This window comes from Ciconia boyciana, chromosome 6 (genome assembly GCF_034638445.1).
Source record: "Ciconia boyciana chromosome 6, ASM3463844v1, whole genome shotgun sequence".
Taxonomy (NCBI): Eukaryota; Metazoa; Chordata; class Aves; order Ciconiiformes; family Ciconiidae; genus Ciconia; species Ciconia boyciana.
Genome location: NC_132939.1, coordinates 30,200,430 through 30,220,516, shown reverse-complemented (window position 1 = coordinate 30,220,516; position 20,087 = coordinate 30,200,430). Strand labels below are relative to the sequence as shown.

At 40.8% G+C, this 20,087-nt stretch overlaps 1 protein-coding gene across 1 annotated transcript in view; it reads left to right on the top strand.

Annotated features, from left to right (window-relative positions):
- Positions 1–745: 745 nt before the first annotated feature.
- LOC140652879 (cytosolic phospholipase A2 epsilon-like) overlaps positions 746–20,087 on the top strand; it is a 39,763-nt gene continuing 20,421 nt past the window's right edge. The window contains exons 1-5 of the mRNA XM_072864246.1: positions 746–749; positions 1,706–1,845; positions 2,194–2,280; positions 9,545–9,620; positions 19,692–19,828. Coding sequence (XP_072720347.1) covers positions 746–749; positions 1,706–1,845; positions 2,194–2,280; positions 9,545–9,620; positions 19,692–19,828 — 444 coding nt within the window. The remainder of the gene's footprint in view (positions 750–1,705; positions 1,846–2,193; positions 2,281–9,544; positions 9,621–19,691; positions 19,829–20,087) is intronic.

Below are 20,087 nucleotides of genomic sequence, written 5' to 3'. Positions count from 1 at the left end.
TCAATCAAGGATATAGATAGGCTGTAGCAGAAGAAATAGAAAATGTGTGCGCTTTCGCATGTACAGTTACTTTTCTCTAAACTGCTCTGGTCACCATTTTTACAGAAAAAAAAAGCAGATTCTAAGAATTTTTTTACAGAAGTGCAAGTGCTCATACTAAGCAAAGCATCGGCCAAAGCATAGAGAGGCTTGTGACTATCCTTTGCCTATTGCCGTAGTTTATCTAATTCTGGTTTTAATTAGGCAGTTCCTGTTCCATCAAAAAGTTTCAATACAATGAAGGTGAGAAAGGAAGTTCACAGCAAACCTTTCCCTTGCACGATGTGATAAAATAAATGTTCTTATTTAATTAAAAAAAAAAGAAAATGTAGGCATGAAATTAAACCTAAGAAATCAAACTTTTGCAAGGATGGAACACTGCAGGTAAGATGATCAAACTGTCTTAACTTGTTCTCCTTGTAGCACCAGCTTTTCATATTGATTCCTCTATGCATATAAGAAAAGTATGTAATGAGATTGCTAGAAGTGATTGGGTTTGTGTCTAGTTTCTGTCAGTCAAGGTCCTTGTACAACACTCATTTGCCACAGTCAGAGTGGCTGTGATGTCATACTTATGCAGGTCTTCTATGCAGGAAGCATCATGCTTTGTCATCCTATTAATCTCAAGTTCTTTCATAAGCGCTACTTTTAATCATTTGGGAGGACTTTCAGTACAAATGTATGTGTGCCTAATAATGCTTGCATAATGGGTTAGGATATTTAATCACTGAGCTTCCTAGAGGTGTGCTGAACACATGCAGATCCTCATTAGATAAAAAAATCATAAAATGTACAGGATCAGTCCATTAAATTCCAATAATCTGCTAGTAATGCCCAACCAGCTGGTGATTTGAATAAAGTGGCTCAGAAATCTGAATGTTTTTTGCATCAGAAAATGACAGTTCTGAACTGGGGAAAAAAAAGTGAATAATTAAAATCTCCTAAAACATGAAATTATTTTAGTTTGTTGAAATGTTTCATGATTTTTCAAGGTGAAATGTTTGAATCTCATTTAAATTTGTTAAGATGCATACTTTATTAAATGTAAAGCCCAGAAATAAGTAAAACATTTCAAATGGAAAAGTGATACATTGTTTTTTAGGGACCAGAGAAATGTTGCTTATCAAATTTCTCCCTCCTTTCATTTCTTTTGAAGTAGAACACTACAATAAAAACAAACACATATGCACAAATCATGATGCAACACCACTTTTCAGGGAAAAATATTCCTTCAGAAGAATTCTTAATATCTTCATACAGAAATGTCTTCCTTCTAATGATCATCCCCATCTCTTTTTTTAATTTTTTATTATGGAGGTAATAGTGTGTGGAATTCAGGGTCTTTGCATGGAGACAATAAGTAGATGTGTCTATTTGGCTATTATTATCATCACTTTTAGATTGTTACTGTGAGGTTACCTCTCATAGATGATCTCTATCAGATCATCAATCAGGTTATCGCTGTTATTACATTTCCACGAGCCCCCAAGTGGGAGCAATTTGGTCTCTCAGCACACTCTGCTCAGTCACAAGACCTGCAGATATAAACGTTCACATCTTACAACAGACGCGCTCTTTGGACAACTAATGTGGGTGGGAAATTTTCCTGTTTCAGAAATCATGGAGGGGTGGAGCTCTGACTCAATGTAATAAAACACCTGTTCAGCAACTTCTGACACTCTTCAAGCTGTAAATTTGGTTCAGGAGGCACTGGTGACTGTGGAGCCTAGTACTCAGGTGCCATTTGCAGCACCTTCTTTTAATGCAGCAGTGATCTCGATGGCATCAACCTCTGCCTTCCCTCAGGTACGTGGAAAACAGAACAAGCCTGGCAGGAGTCTCTGAGTATTTGATTCAGATTTGTCCCCAGACTATAAGCAGGTCAAGTCCACTGTTACCTGTAGGACATAAATCTCCAAGAAGACAATATTATTCTTCCTTGGCTATTTGCAGCTACAAGGACCTGGAGTAATACCTTTCCATATAGCACAGAAACAGCTGCCACTTTCCTGGCATGTTTGTTTTATCCACCACAAACAATGAGGAGGTGTGAATTGCCCATTCCACATTGCAATTCCAGACTGAGGAGTTGAAATAAGTAGCAAAACTGGTCTTTACTCTCTTTTTCATCCCTTGTTCTCCCTCCCTCAACAGCATTCAAGCAGCAAATCAAGCCCCTTGGAAAATGAAGAAAGAAAATGGATGATGCACTATGTAGCTTCGAGCGATGTTGATGCTAAGGTACCAACTTCAGCAAACTAAAAATAGGTGGGACTAAACCAATATTTTTTGAGAAGGGTAGGATCTTTTTTTTCCCCCAAATTTGGTTAGTAAAGATTCATGTGCTTATTTAGAAATAGGAACATTTCATGAAAGAAAATTTTCTTTAGGTGAAACATCTGCATTCCATTATTTTTTTATTCCACTCCTTTATCTATTTACACAAAGTATGTTATTGTCATGGTTTTATTCCTTAGAGAAATTCCTTAGGGAAAATGTTCTCAATTTACTGCTAAAATGGGACTGACTTTGGCCTTCTTTTAATGCTATCTATCTCTATTGACTTTAATGGAGTTTTAGCCCAGCTTGAATGGAGAACGTTGCCAGTGTTGGAAAGTCAGAGCACGGTTGTTGGCAGTCCTTTGGGTTTTGGTCATTAATGCCAGTTTCAAGAAAAAACGCCCACTTTGATGACTGTGCAACTCATCACAACAAAAGAAGAACAACTCTAGCAACCTTTGTAGGGCCTGTGACAGAGATATATTTGCATCAAATACATACCAGCTGTATTAGTGATGATTTTTGTCTCCACTCTCGGTTAGCTTGCAGATGACTATACTTTGTGTCAAGCTGCCTCAAAGTAAAACCAGGGGGCTCCAAACAAAAAGCTAACTTACTTTTGATGATATCTTAAATGGTGTGTGATTCAAGTGTTTATAGCTTATAGGAAACCTGTATGTTTAATTTCTTGTTTGTGCAACCAGACTTCCAAACCAATAGAAAACTACAAACATCATTTTGCTTATGTATGTCACAACCTTATCAAACTGATTGATCAAACTGATCTCTTGTTAGTAGCATTCTGGCAGCTTGTACAGATGGAAATTAGTGTGCAGAAAGGGTGACAAACTATCAGTGGGGTGTGAAATGATGTAAATGGCAAAGTAGCACAATCAAAACTGACATGGCATTTAGGTGTTCATAATTTGCTTTGTGTGTGTGTGTGCTAAAGCTCAGCAAGGGAATGTATTAAAGCAGGAAAAGCAACTATTGGGGAGTGCAATGACCCAATCTCCATAGCATTTTTGTAATGATTTACTGTATTTATACTGAAGTTGTATTTTGGTTTAGAATATCCATAGCTAAAAGCATCCAACCTTTCATTACCACTAAGTTGGTTACATGTATATAAAGATTGATAGAATCCAGCACATGTTTTTGAATGTACGTAAAGTAATATTAAAAAAAATCCTGTGGCCATAAACCCCTGCATCTAGGGGCTATGGAACCCTTTCAACAGCTTTAATTCATTGTATTTGTCATAACTTCTCCTTATCAAATGAACCTCTGAAAGTTCTGTTTGCTATCTACAGGTGTTTAACAACCAAGACATTCTCAGACACTTTATTTGCCTCCTGACTTTTGACTATGTCTTCTCTCCTCTGTAATAAAGCTTGGCAGAAAACTGGCATTAAAGGCACAGACTTGTGCAAGCTGGCCAATTTCTGCCTCTTACTGGCATTGGGTTTCCTGAGCAGCTTTCGGTAATTCCCTTGATTTTTTGCAAGCCATAGCTTGCCATCTGCAACAGGAGGATAATCATTAGTGAAGAGGTGTTATAAAGGATAACATGCTTATAGCAGCTCTTGAGTCCCAGAACAAGTAAACAGGTGCAAAGCTTTCCTTAATGCTAATGCTCAAATATTTGCCCAAGTATTTCCTTCAGTTTGAAAGGACTTTGTGTAGCTCTGTGATAAACTGAATAGTTACTGGATTGGGTTTAGAAAAACATGCCCAGGGGCTGCACATAGAATTTAGCTGTGTTGCCTACCTACAGCACAAAGCCAAATATGCCCCACTACTAAATTTTCAGGAAAATGTAACAACCTTGTGAAACCTCCTTCATATTTTAAAATGGATAGAGGCATCAAGAGAGCATCTCTTTAGCTGTTTCAGGGAGTCCCAAGTTGATAGTTTGCCTTGTAGCACCTTACACATGAATACAGGAAAGATGAAACATACTAAAGGAAGATCATAAACAGTTGTAAGGTAGCCCATAATTACAGTAAATTTAGAAAACTTATCACTGGATATTATTTGTTAGTGCATTGTCTTATACAGAATAACTTGTTATTTCAAAAAAACTAAAAAAAAAATGGTATTTTCCTTTGCAAATTATCAGCTTAAAAAAACAGTTGTTGGCTCATCATCTGTGAAGGCACTGGAAACTTATATACAGTAATGCAAAGAGCAAGAAACTAGGAAGCATAATCTCAGCTCAGGATTAGTAGTATTAACATAGGGCGGGGATGCTCACCAAAGCATTCTGCTGGACACGAAATCAGAAACCAGAGAAGAACTAGGAGAATTTTAATCAGTTTTTTATTTATGTAAATGATACACATAAAGTGATGCACATTCCTTAACAGTTTGCTGCAAAACTAGGAAAAGCCATGACATTACCAAGGGCCCTGTCACCCTTCCCTCTTAAAAAAAATACCTGTGATTGAAGTGTGTCATGCAAGGTTACCTTTTGCAGGGGTAACAATGAGCCTTTAAGGAAGGCTGCTCAGTCTGACCATCACTCTGTCGTTGCAGGGATAAGTTCAGAGGTTCAGGGTACACAGATTTTTATTTGTTAGAGTGGACTGCAAGAGGATTTACTCATCTGTGTACTGTGGATTCTCAAATTTTGGTAATGCTTTCTTTACTCTAGGTATCAGGAATTGCTCCTGGCTTAATATGGAATGCAAATTTTGTGCTGAAAATGGCTGTTTGTGATAGCTAGTCACTCATGGATAGTTGATTACATTACCAACTCCCTGAACAAACCATTTTTTTTAATGTGACACAAGTGATAATCATCAGCAGCAACACACTTGCTTTTTAGTTTATTAGTGTTGTTCAATGTATTATTGCAATGAAATGATGACTAGAGGGAAAAGACAATTAGTTGCATGACTTCCATTGATGGCACCAGGGACTGGAGCTTCAGTTATAAGAAAATGTTATTTTGCCCTTTGAATTTTCTGGAGTAGTTTTCATGTCTGGCATTTGGCCATCAGAAAAGTATTATATGAAGTAATTTTTCATTGACTGCCTTTTCTAAGGAGGATAAGTCTTCTTTTTATTTGTCTTAGAGATTTGCTTTATAGTTAATAGTTTGCTTAATAGTTAGCAGTTCTCTTCAAAGGCATTGGTGTCTCAAATTATTGTGATGATGATGATCACTGAATATTGTTCCTCCTTTCATGCCCTAAGGAGGGGATGAAAATGTTTTCTAGAACAGATTGTTTTTTTCTGAAGGACTTTGATTTGCGTGATATGGCCATCTGAATGTTATACTGAGAGAAAACGAGACTGGTTCTGAGTGCTGTGAAAACCCTCTTCTAACTGGTAAAAATGTTGAGAATATGGAGATAAAACTAGCTTTTTCATTATTCCTTCAAATCTAAAGTAATCATTGGTCTTGGGGGCAGGCTAATACCAGAAGGGATTTTGCTAATAAACCATGCTGACCCAATGAATAGACCCAGGGAGTGAGGCTCAGGCTGAGGGAAGCTCAGCCATGACTTGCCTGGCTGTATGTTCTCTGCCACCAAACACACTTACTGAGTGCATCTCTCAGGTTCACATCACTAGCTCTTTCCTCTGTTTTAATTCCTTGAGTCTCTTTTTCCATTCTCTCTTTTGTGGTCTTTGTTCCATGGCTGAATGCTGGGTGTGCCCTGGCTGACATAGCCTGTATCTTGCTGTCTCACAGCACTCAGATTTCTCAGGCAATATGGTGAGATTTTCTCCTGGTACGCAGAGTTTCCATGCACAGCTCACTGACTTTTCTCTTACACAGCCCCTACTCAGAGCTCTCCTCCTGGAGGTGAGAAATAATTCTTGTTTCTCATTCGATCAAATTTCTAATCCGTACATTATGGCTGGTCGGGTACTCTGCCCTATTTTTCCCTTGGCAAGATCTTCAAATTTAAATAAACCCCTGCTCTTTGCACCAAGCCATCTTCCTGTGACACCAAATATCCTCATCCACTTTCTCACCATGATTCTACATGAAGTTAGGTGCTTGAACCCTTGTGTAATCTTTGACACTATCTAATCTGTGTAGTATCTTACTGTTCTCCACGGAAATACGGGGTATGTTCTATTGTTTGGGGTTTGGGGTTTTTTTTTCCTTCCTAATATAGCCCTCCCATACTCTAAGTCTCTTACCCGTTTGTCTTCATTTGCATGCAGAGTGTGAGGTTCCTGTGATGCATTCTTCACATAACCTATACTCTAGTCTGCTGCAATGGCACTCAGGAACGAGCGCACAACCGGTGCTTGGTGTAAACGTGTCTCTGCAGAACCCACACTTGTTTCTGTTTCTGTCATTCAACTTCTTAAAAAGCCATGGTAGTTCATACATGTCTCTGACAATCTTTAAAAACATGTGTTCCAAAATGCTGGCTGAAGGACTCATGCCACTAAAGAAGGCTAAGACAGCACCAACACTAAATGCAATTCCTTTAACTCTTTCCTTTATTTCTCCTGAAATATGTCTGCTGAAGTTTTTAGGTATTTCTCTAATTTGAGTACTGTTTTTGAGAATGGTATAGAAACAAATGGAAAGACCCAATGAGTGTTTGTTCTTTAAGAACAAAAGAGGTTAAGGTAAGAAGACACAGAATTATTCATTGCTGATGGAAAAAGGAGTGGTCTAGCAATAATGGTTGAAACAGTAGTGTGGAACTGGCTCAGCCTGCATTCTGATAATGCTGAGATCTTACCCCTGTTTAGAACAAACAGCCCTACAAAATATCCTGTGCCCTACATATGGTTTTAAGCAACAGTGATTAATTTCCTATTTAGTTTTGGAATATGCCCACCCAGAAGCCAAGATCTTCTACTCCTTGTACCCTGATAAAGAGAATGCATTTTTTCAGCACTTAATAGCCCTCTTGTTGTTTTGGGTGTGCTGCTTCTGTACCTCACAGCAAAAAGTATTAGCATGATAACTAATCGACTTATTGAAAACATTCTGACATCATGATTCCTGGTTATAAGCTCATGGGCAAAGCTTTATGGCTATTTTAGGCACTGGTTAACTTTTATTTAATATGCCTTGAAGTTGCCCAGTATTTTCTCAAAAATTCATTCTTGCCACTTCATTGGATAACTTCATAGCTTGAGAATTACTGCAATTTTTTGCAAATTCTTTTTATGACCATCATGTATTTCATCCTCGTAGAGATGGAAATGATTTAGGAGGTTAAGCTAAATTTTGTCATGATCAATTCTCTGTGGTCCAATGCTTTATACACTTCAGCTGATGTACTGTCTTGTCTCACTGATTTCTTATACTTTGACCTTTTTAGCAGTCTTCGACTTCTGTCACAGTAGCAGCACCTGTGAATGTACTTTCTCTTATTTCACTCGAGAGTTTCTCCCTGTTATTTTAATTGAAGTTTCTCAGAAAATAGATAACATCTCCTAATTATTCCCTCTTCCACCAGCACTCCTCCATTTTCACTTCAGATAATATTTTCAAACTTTTGCTCATTAGCTTTCACAACAGCTTCTTACTTTGGCCGCCTTTTGTTGTTGTTTCATGAGGTGATTTTACTAAGAAATACTGATCTATTTCCTCCTGCCATTATCTCAACTCCTCTTTGAGCTCTTCCTGAATATCAGTGACTACCATCAGGCTTCCACATCACTGAAGTGGCCACCTGTTCCTTGACCCCGATACATACTGTGCCTTCAGTATTATTTGGCTGAATATCTTTCTGCAAATCTACAAGTGTCATCATAATTAGTTTGGTCATTTTATAACTTCCACAGACCCTTGCTATTAGAACTGCAAACTAACACTTCCCTATTCCCAAATCTACCTCCTTTTAATACTATAACATTTTGTTTTTATTGATGCTTTACTCAGAGAGTAAAGTCCTTAAAAGTTTAAGTCCTTAAAAAAAATCATTATTATTCCATAACCTGACTCTCTCAAGGTCACTTTTTAATATATATGTTATGCCATTTATATCTTCCCTTCTTACTGGAGATAGCCAGTTCAGAATCTGCTGATAACATCTTTGTATGTGGTCAGCTCTCAGGATTTGACAGACTTCGAAAGAGTATTTTATTTCCTGTGCAGACCCTCGTCCTCTGGCATTCACTGCAGTCTTACTATGTTACCCCAACTATCTAATGAGACCTGTTCCTATTATAATCATACATCAGCTTGGGAATTTATTACTCAATATAGACTGAAATTTCTGAAATTCCTCCTTTTCTTCTGCTTCTGTTCCTAAAGTATGATACAGGTAGCCACCCCCAGTGCTGATTCACCCTTTTCATTCAGTCTCTTGGGTGCAACCATGGTGCAACTCTCTTTCCTTTCTATGAACTTCAGCTATTTTGACCAATTTTCCACAATTGTTCCCACAGTCAGGGAATCCAGACAGCCATCTGTGCTGCAGCCATAGTAAGCTTTGCCCATTTTCTGCATCTTTCTGCTGATACCCTAGTTGCTCTAGCTGCTGCTGATGGACATGATGGACATGTTCTCTGAAGATGTAAAATCCCTTCAGGGGGTGATTGGCACATGTGATAGGCACAACTTTTACAGACCCAGTTGGTCAGGCCTGGCATCTTCAACAAGGAATTGGAGATAGCCTTCTTTGAGATGGATTGTAGTCAAAACCACGTACTTTGTTATACTACTCCACATCCATCAATCAGATAACCACATTTAGTACAGAAAACTGTTCCCACAAAGCAAGCTAGGAGTGTTTGTCCAAAGTTGTGTATTGCTCTGGTGGCCTGAGATATTCCCTAAGGTGCTAATACTAATCCTTAGACACCTCTCCATCATGAAAAGTATTCTTTTAAAACAAGTGAGAGAACCTAGAAAGATCCATCTTTTTTTTCAACCAAAATTGGAGCATTTCTGATTTGTGATTCACTGAATTTTGTGTTATCACATTGGATGCTGATGACCGTGTGTATGATTTAATGTAGCTGGCTAACTGAACTTTCTCAGCTTATTTACCTCCTGTCTCCACTTTCCTATTCAGCCTCTCCTTCTGTTTGTATGCTTAGGTGACCGCAGACTTCAGGGGCTGATGAAGTTTGTGGAGAAGGTGTAGTTTGTTGCCTACTGTATTTCTGCTGTGATGCCAACTGGAAGAGATGGCTTCAGCAGAACCTGGGTTCCTTTAAGTGTTTGGTTGTCATTACAATAAATACACATATTCCAAACTTTAAAGCACATCTCCTTTGTTATTTTTTTCAGCAGGAAGAAATGTCACCTTACTCCCTGCTCACTGTAAGAATCATAAAGTTGAGAAATGCTCATCAGACAGATTTTTGTAAGTACTAGATTTTCTTACTGACATTATACAGTTCTAAAATTACTGGATCAGCTCCTGCTTGTGCTAGCCACTGCACAAATGCAAAACACAGAAATCATACCAGCTAAGGAATCACAATCAAAGCCAATTTCTGCCACAGAATATCTCTTTACAATTTCAGGGTTTTTTAAGGGGGGGGGGTGTAAGAATTCAGCAACAGGTCAACGCCAGGTAGGGTATTGACTAGATCTTTAAGACTTTCATCAGTCAGCAAAGCACAGACAAGGTGGCTGTTTCAGAGTTGTGAAAATAGCCTAACACCAGTTTTAATACCCGGGTGTTTATATCCTATGTCTATAACAAATACATAGAATACAGGGCTGAAATCTTTACACATCTGTCACTCCTAATTCTTTGCTCTAAAGAGTCCCGCCACACCTCAGAAGTTCAGTGAGGTGTATAGTGTACATGTCCTGAGCAGTGATGTTGTTACGGATGTTTCTGACTCTTGCCCCCCACTGAAAGATGTATGACAGAAACCTTTTGGGGACTGTAGTACATGGTACGTTACAGCTTACATGCAAAGTGTTCTGAAAAGGTGTGGTATTTGGCCAGCCCCTACCTGGTAATCCACTTCCACAGAGGTTTTTCTCTGGAGAATTTTCTCCTGCCATTCCTGCATGTGCTTCATGAACTTGGCAGGTCAGTAATAACTACAGTTTTGCATATCTCTTTACTATACTGTTCCTCCTTCTGCTGTGCATTTTCTTTCCTTTTTGGGAGATTGTGCTGAAGTTCACTAACACCACAGCCTCTCCACTGCCCAACATTTCACATAACATGTTTTACCTCACTCCTCTGTCTTCCCACTTTTTAATATTTTTAGTACAGCTAGAGGATCGATCAAAGTCAAAAGTCATTTACAATCACTGTTTGCAGAAACCAAGAGTCAATTCTTTAGCTATGGTACTCCAAAATGTGGTGGTTTTGGTGCAGTTACCAAAGTTGTCAGAGGAAATGGCTGTACATTGCATGTCAAGGACTCTCAGATTGTCTTGAAACACTCAGTTAGAAACTCAGACAATATGTATGACAGGCACAACTTTTCCAAAGAAATGAGGTGAGGTACTCCATGCTGCCAGTAAACCAGCAGCTCTGCTCCAGATTACTTTGGCCTGGAAACCCCAACAGGTTTTGCTTCAGAAGACTGCTTTGGACTAGACTGCTCAGTACCAGACAGACAGCTTTAAAGGTCCATCTTTCCATGAAGCAGCAAGTCATCAGACAGACTTTGAGGAAGGCTAAGGACATGGCAGGATACCTTCTTGTTTTCTCCAGCACTACTTGACTTCCACTGGATAATTCAGAGATGGCAACATTTTCACCCCAAACACTACCATTTGTTTTTATCTTCATCTTCTGATGGAACAATATTCTACAAAGAAAATTTCTCACCACCTCTTTGTATGCCACTCACTTTGGTGTTTCAAGAACATGGATATCACCATTGTCGATTTTCTAACCAAGCGGAGAGAAGTGTTCAGTTCACATGTTCTGTAACACTGGGTTGCAGAGAAGAGAAGAAATATCATAGGATAGCAAAGAAGGTCAATCTAATTTCTATTTTTTTCACAGCTATGAAACACTGCGCATACGTGCAAGACCTCACCTTCATTACCTTGAAGTGCTGATTTAATTTCTTTTAGTATCAACTTTGATCTAGAATGGAAATTGAATGACGAGATAAGAACCATGATTCACCAGCTTATGCAAAGGGATTGCACAAAGTAAAATGATGCTGTGTTCTCAGAAAACAGTGTTAGTTATGACCTTTTCCTCCATCTTGAGGACAGTGGGACTTCAGAAGAAGCCTTGCATAATGAGATGCAGACAATTAGAAAATTCCCATTATCACCAAAATGTACATCTCTGGAGTAGGGATCAACATGTGTGAGCTCAGTTTTTAGCTCTGCCAACAGACTTGTTGTATAAGTTTAGGCAAGTCATCCAAACACCCTATGCCTCTGTTGCCCTGTCTATAAAACATGGATAACAGAATATCTTCTCCCACACATTTTCTCTCTCCTGTCTATTTAGATGATGTGCTCATTTTGAAAGGGGTTCTCTCTTATTATGTGTAGAGGGATCCTAATTTAAGATGCGAGGTAAGTCCTAGAAGCAGTGAGAAGTATCTTCAGATTATTTTGTTAATTACCAGTAAACAAGATTTGGGGACCAGCAGGTGAAGAAACGGATGTCTTTCTCTCCTTTCTGTCAGTAATTCCCCAGGTACTCTGTGACTTTGGGCCTGTTTCTTAAGGATGCCATACCATAATGGAGCACTATAAACCAGCATGCCATTGAACAAGGAAGATAAACAAATATTAAATAGCTCTTTGCTCACTGGGCAGCAACCTGCCTATGCTCTCAAACAAGCTGGAGTCGCCCAGGAAAAATAGTGTGATACCATGTGATTTGAATACTTCAGTACAATGCAGAAAGATATCTTGTAATTTTTAAGTGCTTGATTTTGCACTGATACTGCTTACTGATACTGATACTGCTGTCCTTTTAGCTTAATGTTTTGTTTTTAACATTTGAAAGTATTTGAAGTATCAGAAAACTAAAATAGCTACACATGCTAACGTGTGCTAATGAGAATTAGAAAATTATGTTTACCTAGCCTTGTCTCAGCAATATGATCTTTTTCCCCCGGAAAACAGATTATAAGCAGCTGATACAGGGGCTGACTGTGAGATATCAGTGGAAGGCTAACAATTTTTGTGATAACATATTTCAGATTTCCCTAGATTTTCATCTTCCAAGTATCAAATCCAGGAACAAGCCACCTTTCCAACCAAGTGCAGCACCTTCTGTGACTTGCTTTTTCTGCCTGCATGCTGGCTTCCCATCTTTCTAAGCATGCACAGTTACCTACTTGCTCGAGTTTCTGTTCACCTCCACTTGGCTAAAACATGCTCCATTTCCCTGATTTTCTCTCAATTCATTGTAAGTGCAGTCACGCCAGGTCCTTTGGCCATTAGAGTTTTTATATTTTTCCTTGACTTACTTGCCAAATGCTGCCTTCAGAGAACACCACTTTCTATACACTTCCACTGACATTCCTCACTATCGTGTGCATCCTGGGTGTTTTTTAAACGTGCACCTCATGATCCATGGGATGCGTGTTTCACAAGCCTGGGATGGAATCCCAGCTTATCCTGAAATCTGATGTTACACCTTTGCCTGCAGACAACACATGCTGGCGGAGCTTGGCAATGATTGCATCTGTTTTCACACAAAGAAAAAAATTAAGACAAAAAGAAAGCACCCTGCTCCTCCTCAATGGATCAATTAGCCCTTTTCATATACTTACAGTCGCTCCACCACTTTTGTGGGCTCCTCTATACTTAGGTAATGTTCAGTTCCAACATCTGCTTCATACAACTGGTTTCTGTCTTGTCTTATCATGCAAATGCTCTTGACAGACCTGAGCTAATTCGTTTTCACCGTATTCTTAACTGACCTTTATGCCAATTTTTAATTGTCGGTCAGACTCAAACATGCATTCTGGCACTCCCTGATCTCACCGTGGGCACTAGAGAGGCGGGTGCCCAGGTAAGGTGACTTACACTCACCCTGCTGCCCTGCGGGCGCTCAGTCTCATCACCAGGCTCCATTGCTCATACACAGTTAGTCTGGGGAGGTGGTGGGCATGCTAGAAAGGAAGAAATTCCGCTGAAGTTTATGGGACCCTTGCAGTCTGGCACCTGCTTTGCAGTGGTATTCCCCTCCTCAGTATGAGACTGCAGACAGCCTTGGGTAAAAGAACAACTTTTTTGGTCATTGGTGTGCTCATTTGCTCCTCCTCAGCTGGAGGTTAGTGCCAGAGGCTTTTACACAAGCTCATGTTTCCTGACGCTATTAATACCGTCACTTCTCCTAGAGAATTCCCCACATGTAGGAGGAATGTCTGGCCAGGATGAGGTGGTGGGGAAAACAGTGTATTAGCTCCTTTCCTCGCTGTTAACACCCCTTCCAGTGACTCTGTTTCCCAAAAGGATGAGAAAGGAGGCAGGCAATGGGAGAGGAGGACCATGGTGGCACAGGCTCTCCAACACCTTCCAGCTGCTCTCCTTAAACAAATGAATTATTGAGTGGCCACGCAGAGCTGCACCAAGCTCCCAGCCTGGCCCACCTTCACCATCATTGGTGTTTACTTGCTGGTTTATGGCAGCCCCTAAAGCCCACAGCTGGAGCTGACCTCCTTACCCCTCTCCCATGGACAAACAGATGATCAGTGAGGGGATCTGCCTCGTCTGGCACAAGGGCAATTGCCCTGAGGCACCATGAGTGGAAGCAGACCTCTCCCGGGTCCTTGGGCAATGCCAGTGACACAGACCTGCAGCAATGTGGCCCTCCCCGCTACGATTTAGTACAACGTGAAAGAGCGAAATTCTCTTGGACTCCACCGGATCTCGCATAACCCTGAAGACCTGAGTAAAGGGGTCTCTGTGACAGGCTGCTCTCTGAAACCATGGCAGCCTGTGTGGGTACCAGCCGATACCACATACCAAGAGCTAACCTTTGCTGCTGGGGAGCATTTTCAGACTCCTTACACAGCAAGGGTGAAGAGGAGGGGTGTCAGGTCTGGCTTGACATACTCAGCTTCAATGGTGCTGGGTGAGTGCAACACTCTGCCTGGACTGTGGAGGTGAATTTGAGCTGTGTGTCCCAGTAAGAAATTACTTGGAGTGAGTTTCAGGCTGACAGATTATTTCTTCCCAGAGACAGAAACCTATGCTGGGTGTTGCCCTGCCAGTTCAAGAGGCTGTGGGTAGGGGCATCCCTGTGATGCAGCTGTCAGAGCTGAGGTAGGACAAGGTGAAATCTTGGGGGGTTGAAATGCAACTGTGACTATCACGTATATTTTCTAACTATAGAAATCAGGTGCATGTGCAAGCTGTCTCAGCTGTGGAAAGAAACCTGTTGGTCTTAGCTGGGAGGTCAGAACAATCACACTGCTCCCTTTACCCTTCCTTTTGGTTTTGGATCTTCCTTTCATTTTTCATCTTTGGATGAAGAGAGACCTTGCATATTTATAAAAGAGGAGCTCAGAGCCTTTCTCCTCTCCCAGGTTATGAAATTATTTTGTGGAAGCTCTTCTTTTTTCCATTCGGAAGAAATGAGTCAGTTCTGTGGTGATACACCTGGAGTCTTTGCAAATGAGAGGGGTTCTCCAAAGACATCTGGGGTTATTTTTGCTATGGAAAATAAATGCAAGCAAATTAGAGAGAATACACTTAGTGCAGCTGATACTCATGGTCCTGCCCCCAGAATGCAAGCAGTGCCATTGGCGCAGGTACTGCACCCACTGAGTCTGTGCTCTAGGGAGCAAATCCTGCTTTGCCGCTCCACTTAAATGGCTGGACAAGGTGGAGGGCTCATTCCCATGGGACTCTGTCCATTCCTGGTAAAGGACATCATTGATTAAGCACGGCAGATCTATGAGCTTTTGTTATTTCCACAAGCAAGCTACAGAGAGTAATATTACACTTATAGATGAGTGTTGCATCTGGATATTTTAAAGGACAGAGTTCAGTTCAAATCAGCTTTCAGATAGACAGCAGTTGGAGGTAACTTCTTAATATTGTTTGCATCATACTATGCTGGTGAGGGAAAATGTCCCCGGAGACCATGTCCGATGATTGAGAAATGGGAGCGGCTCTCCTCCTCCTTTTAGGTGAACTGTAGTAAACTCCCATTCAAGGGGAACCTGTCTGTGCAGGTGGAGAGGAATTCACTAGGAGAAAATTATTTCTTCTTCTTGGCGTTAATGAAATGCAGTAACAGAACAGATGGGATTTTATAGTTTACATTCATTCTTCTTATGAGACTAGTTTTTCTTATATGCTGTGGTTTTCAGTGCTGTAATTTTCTTCTTACTTGTGATGGAGATGAATGATTTTAGCACGTGATGGTTCATTTCAGGAACAGGTCACAGGACTGTACTCTCACAGAGCAGCAGGCTGCAATTCTCAACTTCTCATTTCAGTCCTGAATTTTTAGCCCATCTTTAGCTTGAAGACAGAGATGAGAAATAGTCCTACCAACACACAAATGCAATTGAATCAGAAGAAGTTAAAAATTGGGAAAGGATATCAGGGTCACTTTATGCTGACTTCCAAAGAGACTGTGAGTTCAGATGTCTCAGCATCCACGTGGGCTGACATTATGTCATTAGGAAATGAAGTTGCAACACGTGCACTGAGGTAAGGGCCTGGCATGGCATGAAATTGCTAATGATGCCCAGAAATTGCAGTAAAATGAGACCATGAAGAAAATACAAATATAATTTTTTGTATTAGCTCCCAGGTAGCAATGAATAAACTGGAAGATTTTCAATAGCTCTTTTGTACACTTTTTTCAGGTATAAGAGGGAGCAAAAAAAGCTGGTTAGTCATTTCAAGTGCTCCCAGGTAATGAGGGTATCTTAGTCTTCATAGTATTCAGCAGACATCCAACTATCCTGTTATTTTTTATTTGTCCTACTGTTTGCATCACAGCTCAGCCTGGCTTCAAGTGAACTGCCACTTCTACAGAAATACATAAGCTCAGTTAGAGTCACAGCATGGGGAATAGCTGATACTGTCTGTACAATTCAAGGAAAATATAGAAAATCACAGGAATTTTATGGGAAACAATAACCTCACCCCATCAGTAGGGACTGTAGATTAATTGTGGCAAAAACCTGTATGGCATAGTTCCCTTTCTCCACAGGAAGAGGACGTGCTTTGTCCTAGAGGTTTCACCTCACCTCACCTTCAAGGTCAAATCTGCACTCAGTAGTTACTAACAATTATATGTAATTTGTCTGTGACCAACTAGCCTTGATATTGCAGAATCACACAGAGTAGCTGAGGTGTGAAGGCACCTCTGGAGATCGCCTAGTCCAGCCCCCTGCTCAAAGCAGAGTCAGCTACAGCAGGTTGCTCAGAGCCATGTCCAGTCAGGTTTTGAACATCTCCAAGGACAGAGACTTCACAATCTCTCTGGGCAATCTGTGCCAGTGTTTGACCACTCTCATGGTAAAAAAAAAATTTTCTTATGTTTAAATGGGATTTTCTGTATTTTGGTTTGTGTCCATTGCCTCTTACCCTTTGCTGGGCACCACTGAGAAGAGTCTGACTCTGACTTCTTTATTTCCCTCTCCGCCCACCAAATCAGTTATTTATGTACATTGATAAGATCCCCTTGAGCCTTCTCTGCTCCAGGCTGAAGAGTTCCAGCTCTCTCAGCCTCTCCCCATATGGTAGATGCTCCACTCCCCCCATCTTCTTTGTGGACTTTTGCTAGACTCACTCCAGTACGTCCTTACCTGTCTTGTACTGGCGAACCTAGAAATGTGGCCTTGCCAGTGCTGAGTAGGGAGGAAAGATCACCCTCCACCTGCTGGCAACACTCCTCCTAATGCAGCCCAGGAGGCCTTGTTTGCCACGAGGGCACATTGCTGGCTCATGTTCAACCTGGTGTCCACCAAAATGCACAGGTCCTTCTCTGCAGAGCTGCTTTCCAGCCAGTCAGCCCCCAGCCTGTCCTGGTGCATGGGGTTATTCCTCCTCATGTGCAGGACTTTGCATTCCCCTTGCTGAACTTCATGAAGCTCGTGTTGGCTCAGTTCTCCAGCCTGTCCAGGTCCCTGTGAATGGCAGCGCAGCCATCTGGTGTGTCAACCACTACTCACAGTTTTATACCACCTGCAAACTTGCTGAAGGTGCACTCTGTCCCATCACCCACATTGTTAATAAAGATGTTAAACAGCATTGGCCCCCGTATCAGCCCCTGGGGTACACGACTAGGTGACTGGCCTCCAGCTGGACTTTGTGATCAAAAGATCACAATCTTTTGAGCCTGGCAGTTCAGCCAGTTTTTAATCCACCTCACTGTCCATTTACCTAGCCCGTACTTCATCAATTTGACAAAGAATTGTCAATAGCTTATTTTAAGTACACATTTATGAAAGCAACACACATATGGAAAAATAATTTTAGAAAGTAGCCTCATGAAAATGTTTTGTCAAAGAAAACACTCCAGCAAATCACTAAATTCCAGATAAAACAGTAACAAAAAGACATTCATAAATGCTGTGGCTGTTCATTCATGCTTCACTCAGAGTTTTAGCACTGCCAGCTTTCTCAGTTCTAACACAAGTCTTGTTTTATACACTGTGTGGTTGAAAGCTGGAATTTAAAAAAAGATAGAGCATCTCAGTTTTCATTAAGAGGAAGAAAGGAAAATAAAAGAATTGGCCTTTGCAACTACAACAAAAATATAGAAATGTGTCCTTCCTGCACCCTACGATGGCCAGAAACCAAAAAGGTCAGAAATAATGACTCAGATCAGTTTAGCATTTCTGAATTACATCACATCTCAGCCACTTTGGTGATTTTGGGGACGCTGGACTCAGGTTTTCAGAACACTCGAGATCGGCAGTGAAAAGTGCGTCAATGAGAGGAGGGATGGTCTAGATGGCCTGAAGCCACGTTTGGTTCTTGGCTTTTGTACAGGCTTCCCAGGTGCTCTTGAGAAACTCTGTAGATCAGAGCCAGCAATATCACTTATCAGGATGAGTACGTCAGAGCTTGGCAGGCTATCAGACAGCATGGTGAGGGAAGATGTTTCAGTTATCAGACAGATCGGTAATCACAGCCCTCCCGCACATTGTAAATTGAATCTTACACTGGTAATTGCCAAAGTCAATATATAATCCAATATAGTATCCATACACTTCAATTATGTAAAAATCTGAGATGCTGAAATGTTGCCTGTGGAAATAATTTCAAAGGCAGAAAGGCAACCTACATCCTTCATGAGGGAAAACTCCCAGCAGCGTCAAGAGATTCCTTCAGATTCAGTGTGAAGAGTTACCAGGAAATCTCCCTGCCCGACAGGCATCGTCCTCCAGGGATGTCCCAGTCACAGGGCCTCTGGATTTCAGGCAACACCTTATATTTAGGTAAAATATCCCAAAGTAATATATCTGATATCGTGAGCAAAGACATCAGGACAAACTCTTTTAACCTTGAGGAACTGACTCAAGACCTGTGCCATGCTTACAGATAGTAAGTGTTCATCTCTCTGCTCATAAGGTAGTTATCTCTATTGATTGCCATGGGACCAGACTTTTCCCCTTCTCCTCTTTTCTCACCAAAGCCTGTGTTTACACAACAGAATGGATCAGCCCTTCCAATTGCCTCTGGAAAAGTTCCTGTCCAAGGTCTGAGAATCTCTTTGGTGTTTGCTTGGTTCATGATCTATGGGAGATGATCCCTTTTAGTAAGTGCAGGCTCACTCCCTTCATCCACAAGATCCAAATCCTTTCTGCCATTTCATTTTTCTTGGGAAGAGATGTGGAGTAGGAAACAGTTTCCAGGTCTTTCAGGCATCAGCAAACACCAGCAAAAGGCTCCAGCTACCTATCAACCTCCTGAAGAAGCAATTGTACTGCTGGTAGGCCTCTCCCTTCCTTCCCCACCACCTAAGGAGACAATGCTCTAGGTAGCTGGAATAATTAATTTTCCATCATGAAGTGTTAATAACCAGGTATGCCAGACATTTATTATCTGAATCAGACTCAAACCTGATTCTTGTAAGATTTCTCACAAAGCTAAAGTGCCACAGAGACAATTTACACCCAATCTCTCTCAGGGTCTGAGGCTCACTCTCTGCTGCATCAGTTGCAGTTTCTTCTCCTGCCAAATTTGCAGAGAGCTGAAACAATGTTGATAAAGGGCAATATAAGACTCCCGGCTATTCATATTGTTCTATCCACTGACTAGGACTGTATTGTTTTTAAATGTGTAGGATTGTGCATAGTCATTTAAATACACTGCTTATTAAAAATAGTGTTGTGATGAACAACAAATTCATTTTATCCAGCTGTGTGATTTCTGCCTTCCTGGTTTGGCTGATGTATATCAGAAAGAACTGTCCATCTCTCATCCATGTTCAAGCTACAGAGCATTTCAATGCCTTCACTTCTTGTGTTGTGCTTCCACCGCCAGATATTTTGTGTGTATGTTTCTATAGTAAGCCAATCCGATTGCTACGTGAGCCTCTGGTTGCCAACTGCTTCAGATGAAAAATTCCACACCAAAACCATCAAAAACTGCAGAAATCCCGTGTGGAATGAAACTTTCTACTTCCAGATACAGAGACAAGTCAAGGTACACAAACCAAAAACTCTCTTCTTCATCTCATCTCTATGCAGCTTCTTTCGGTTTAGCCCAAAACAGGATGTCATTTCCTCTAATGCCTTTCTGAGTTTACTTAAAATTCCCCTAGCAAGCTGGAGCAAAACAATTTTGGCTTTTGCTGGAATCCACTTCTCTTCTAACAGATAGTTATTATTTATATATCAGTGATGTTAGCCTGACCTTCGTGGAGAAGGCTGATGGGACCAATGACAGAGTGACAACACAGAGA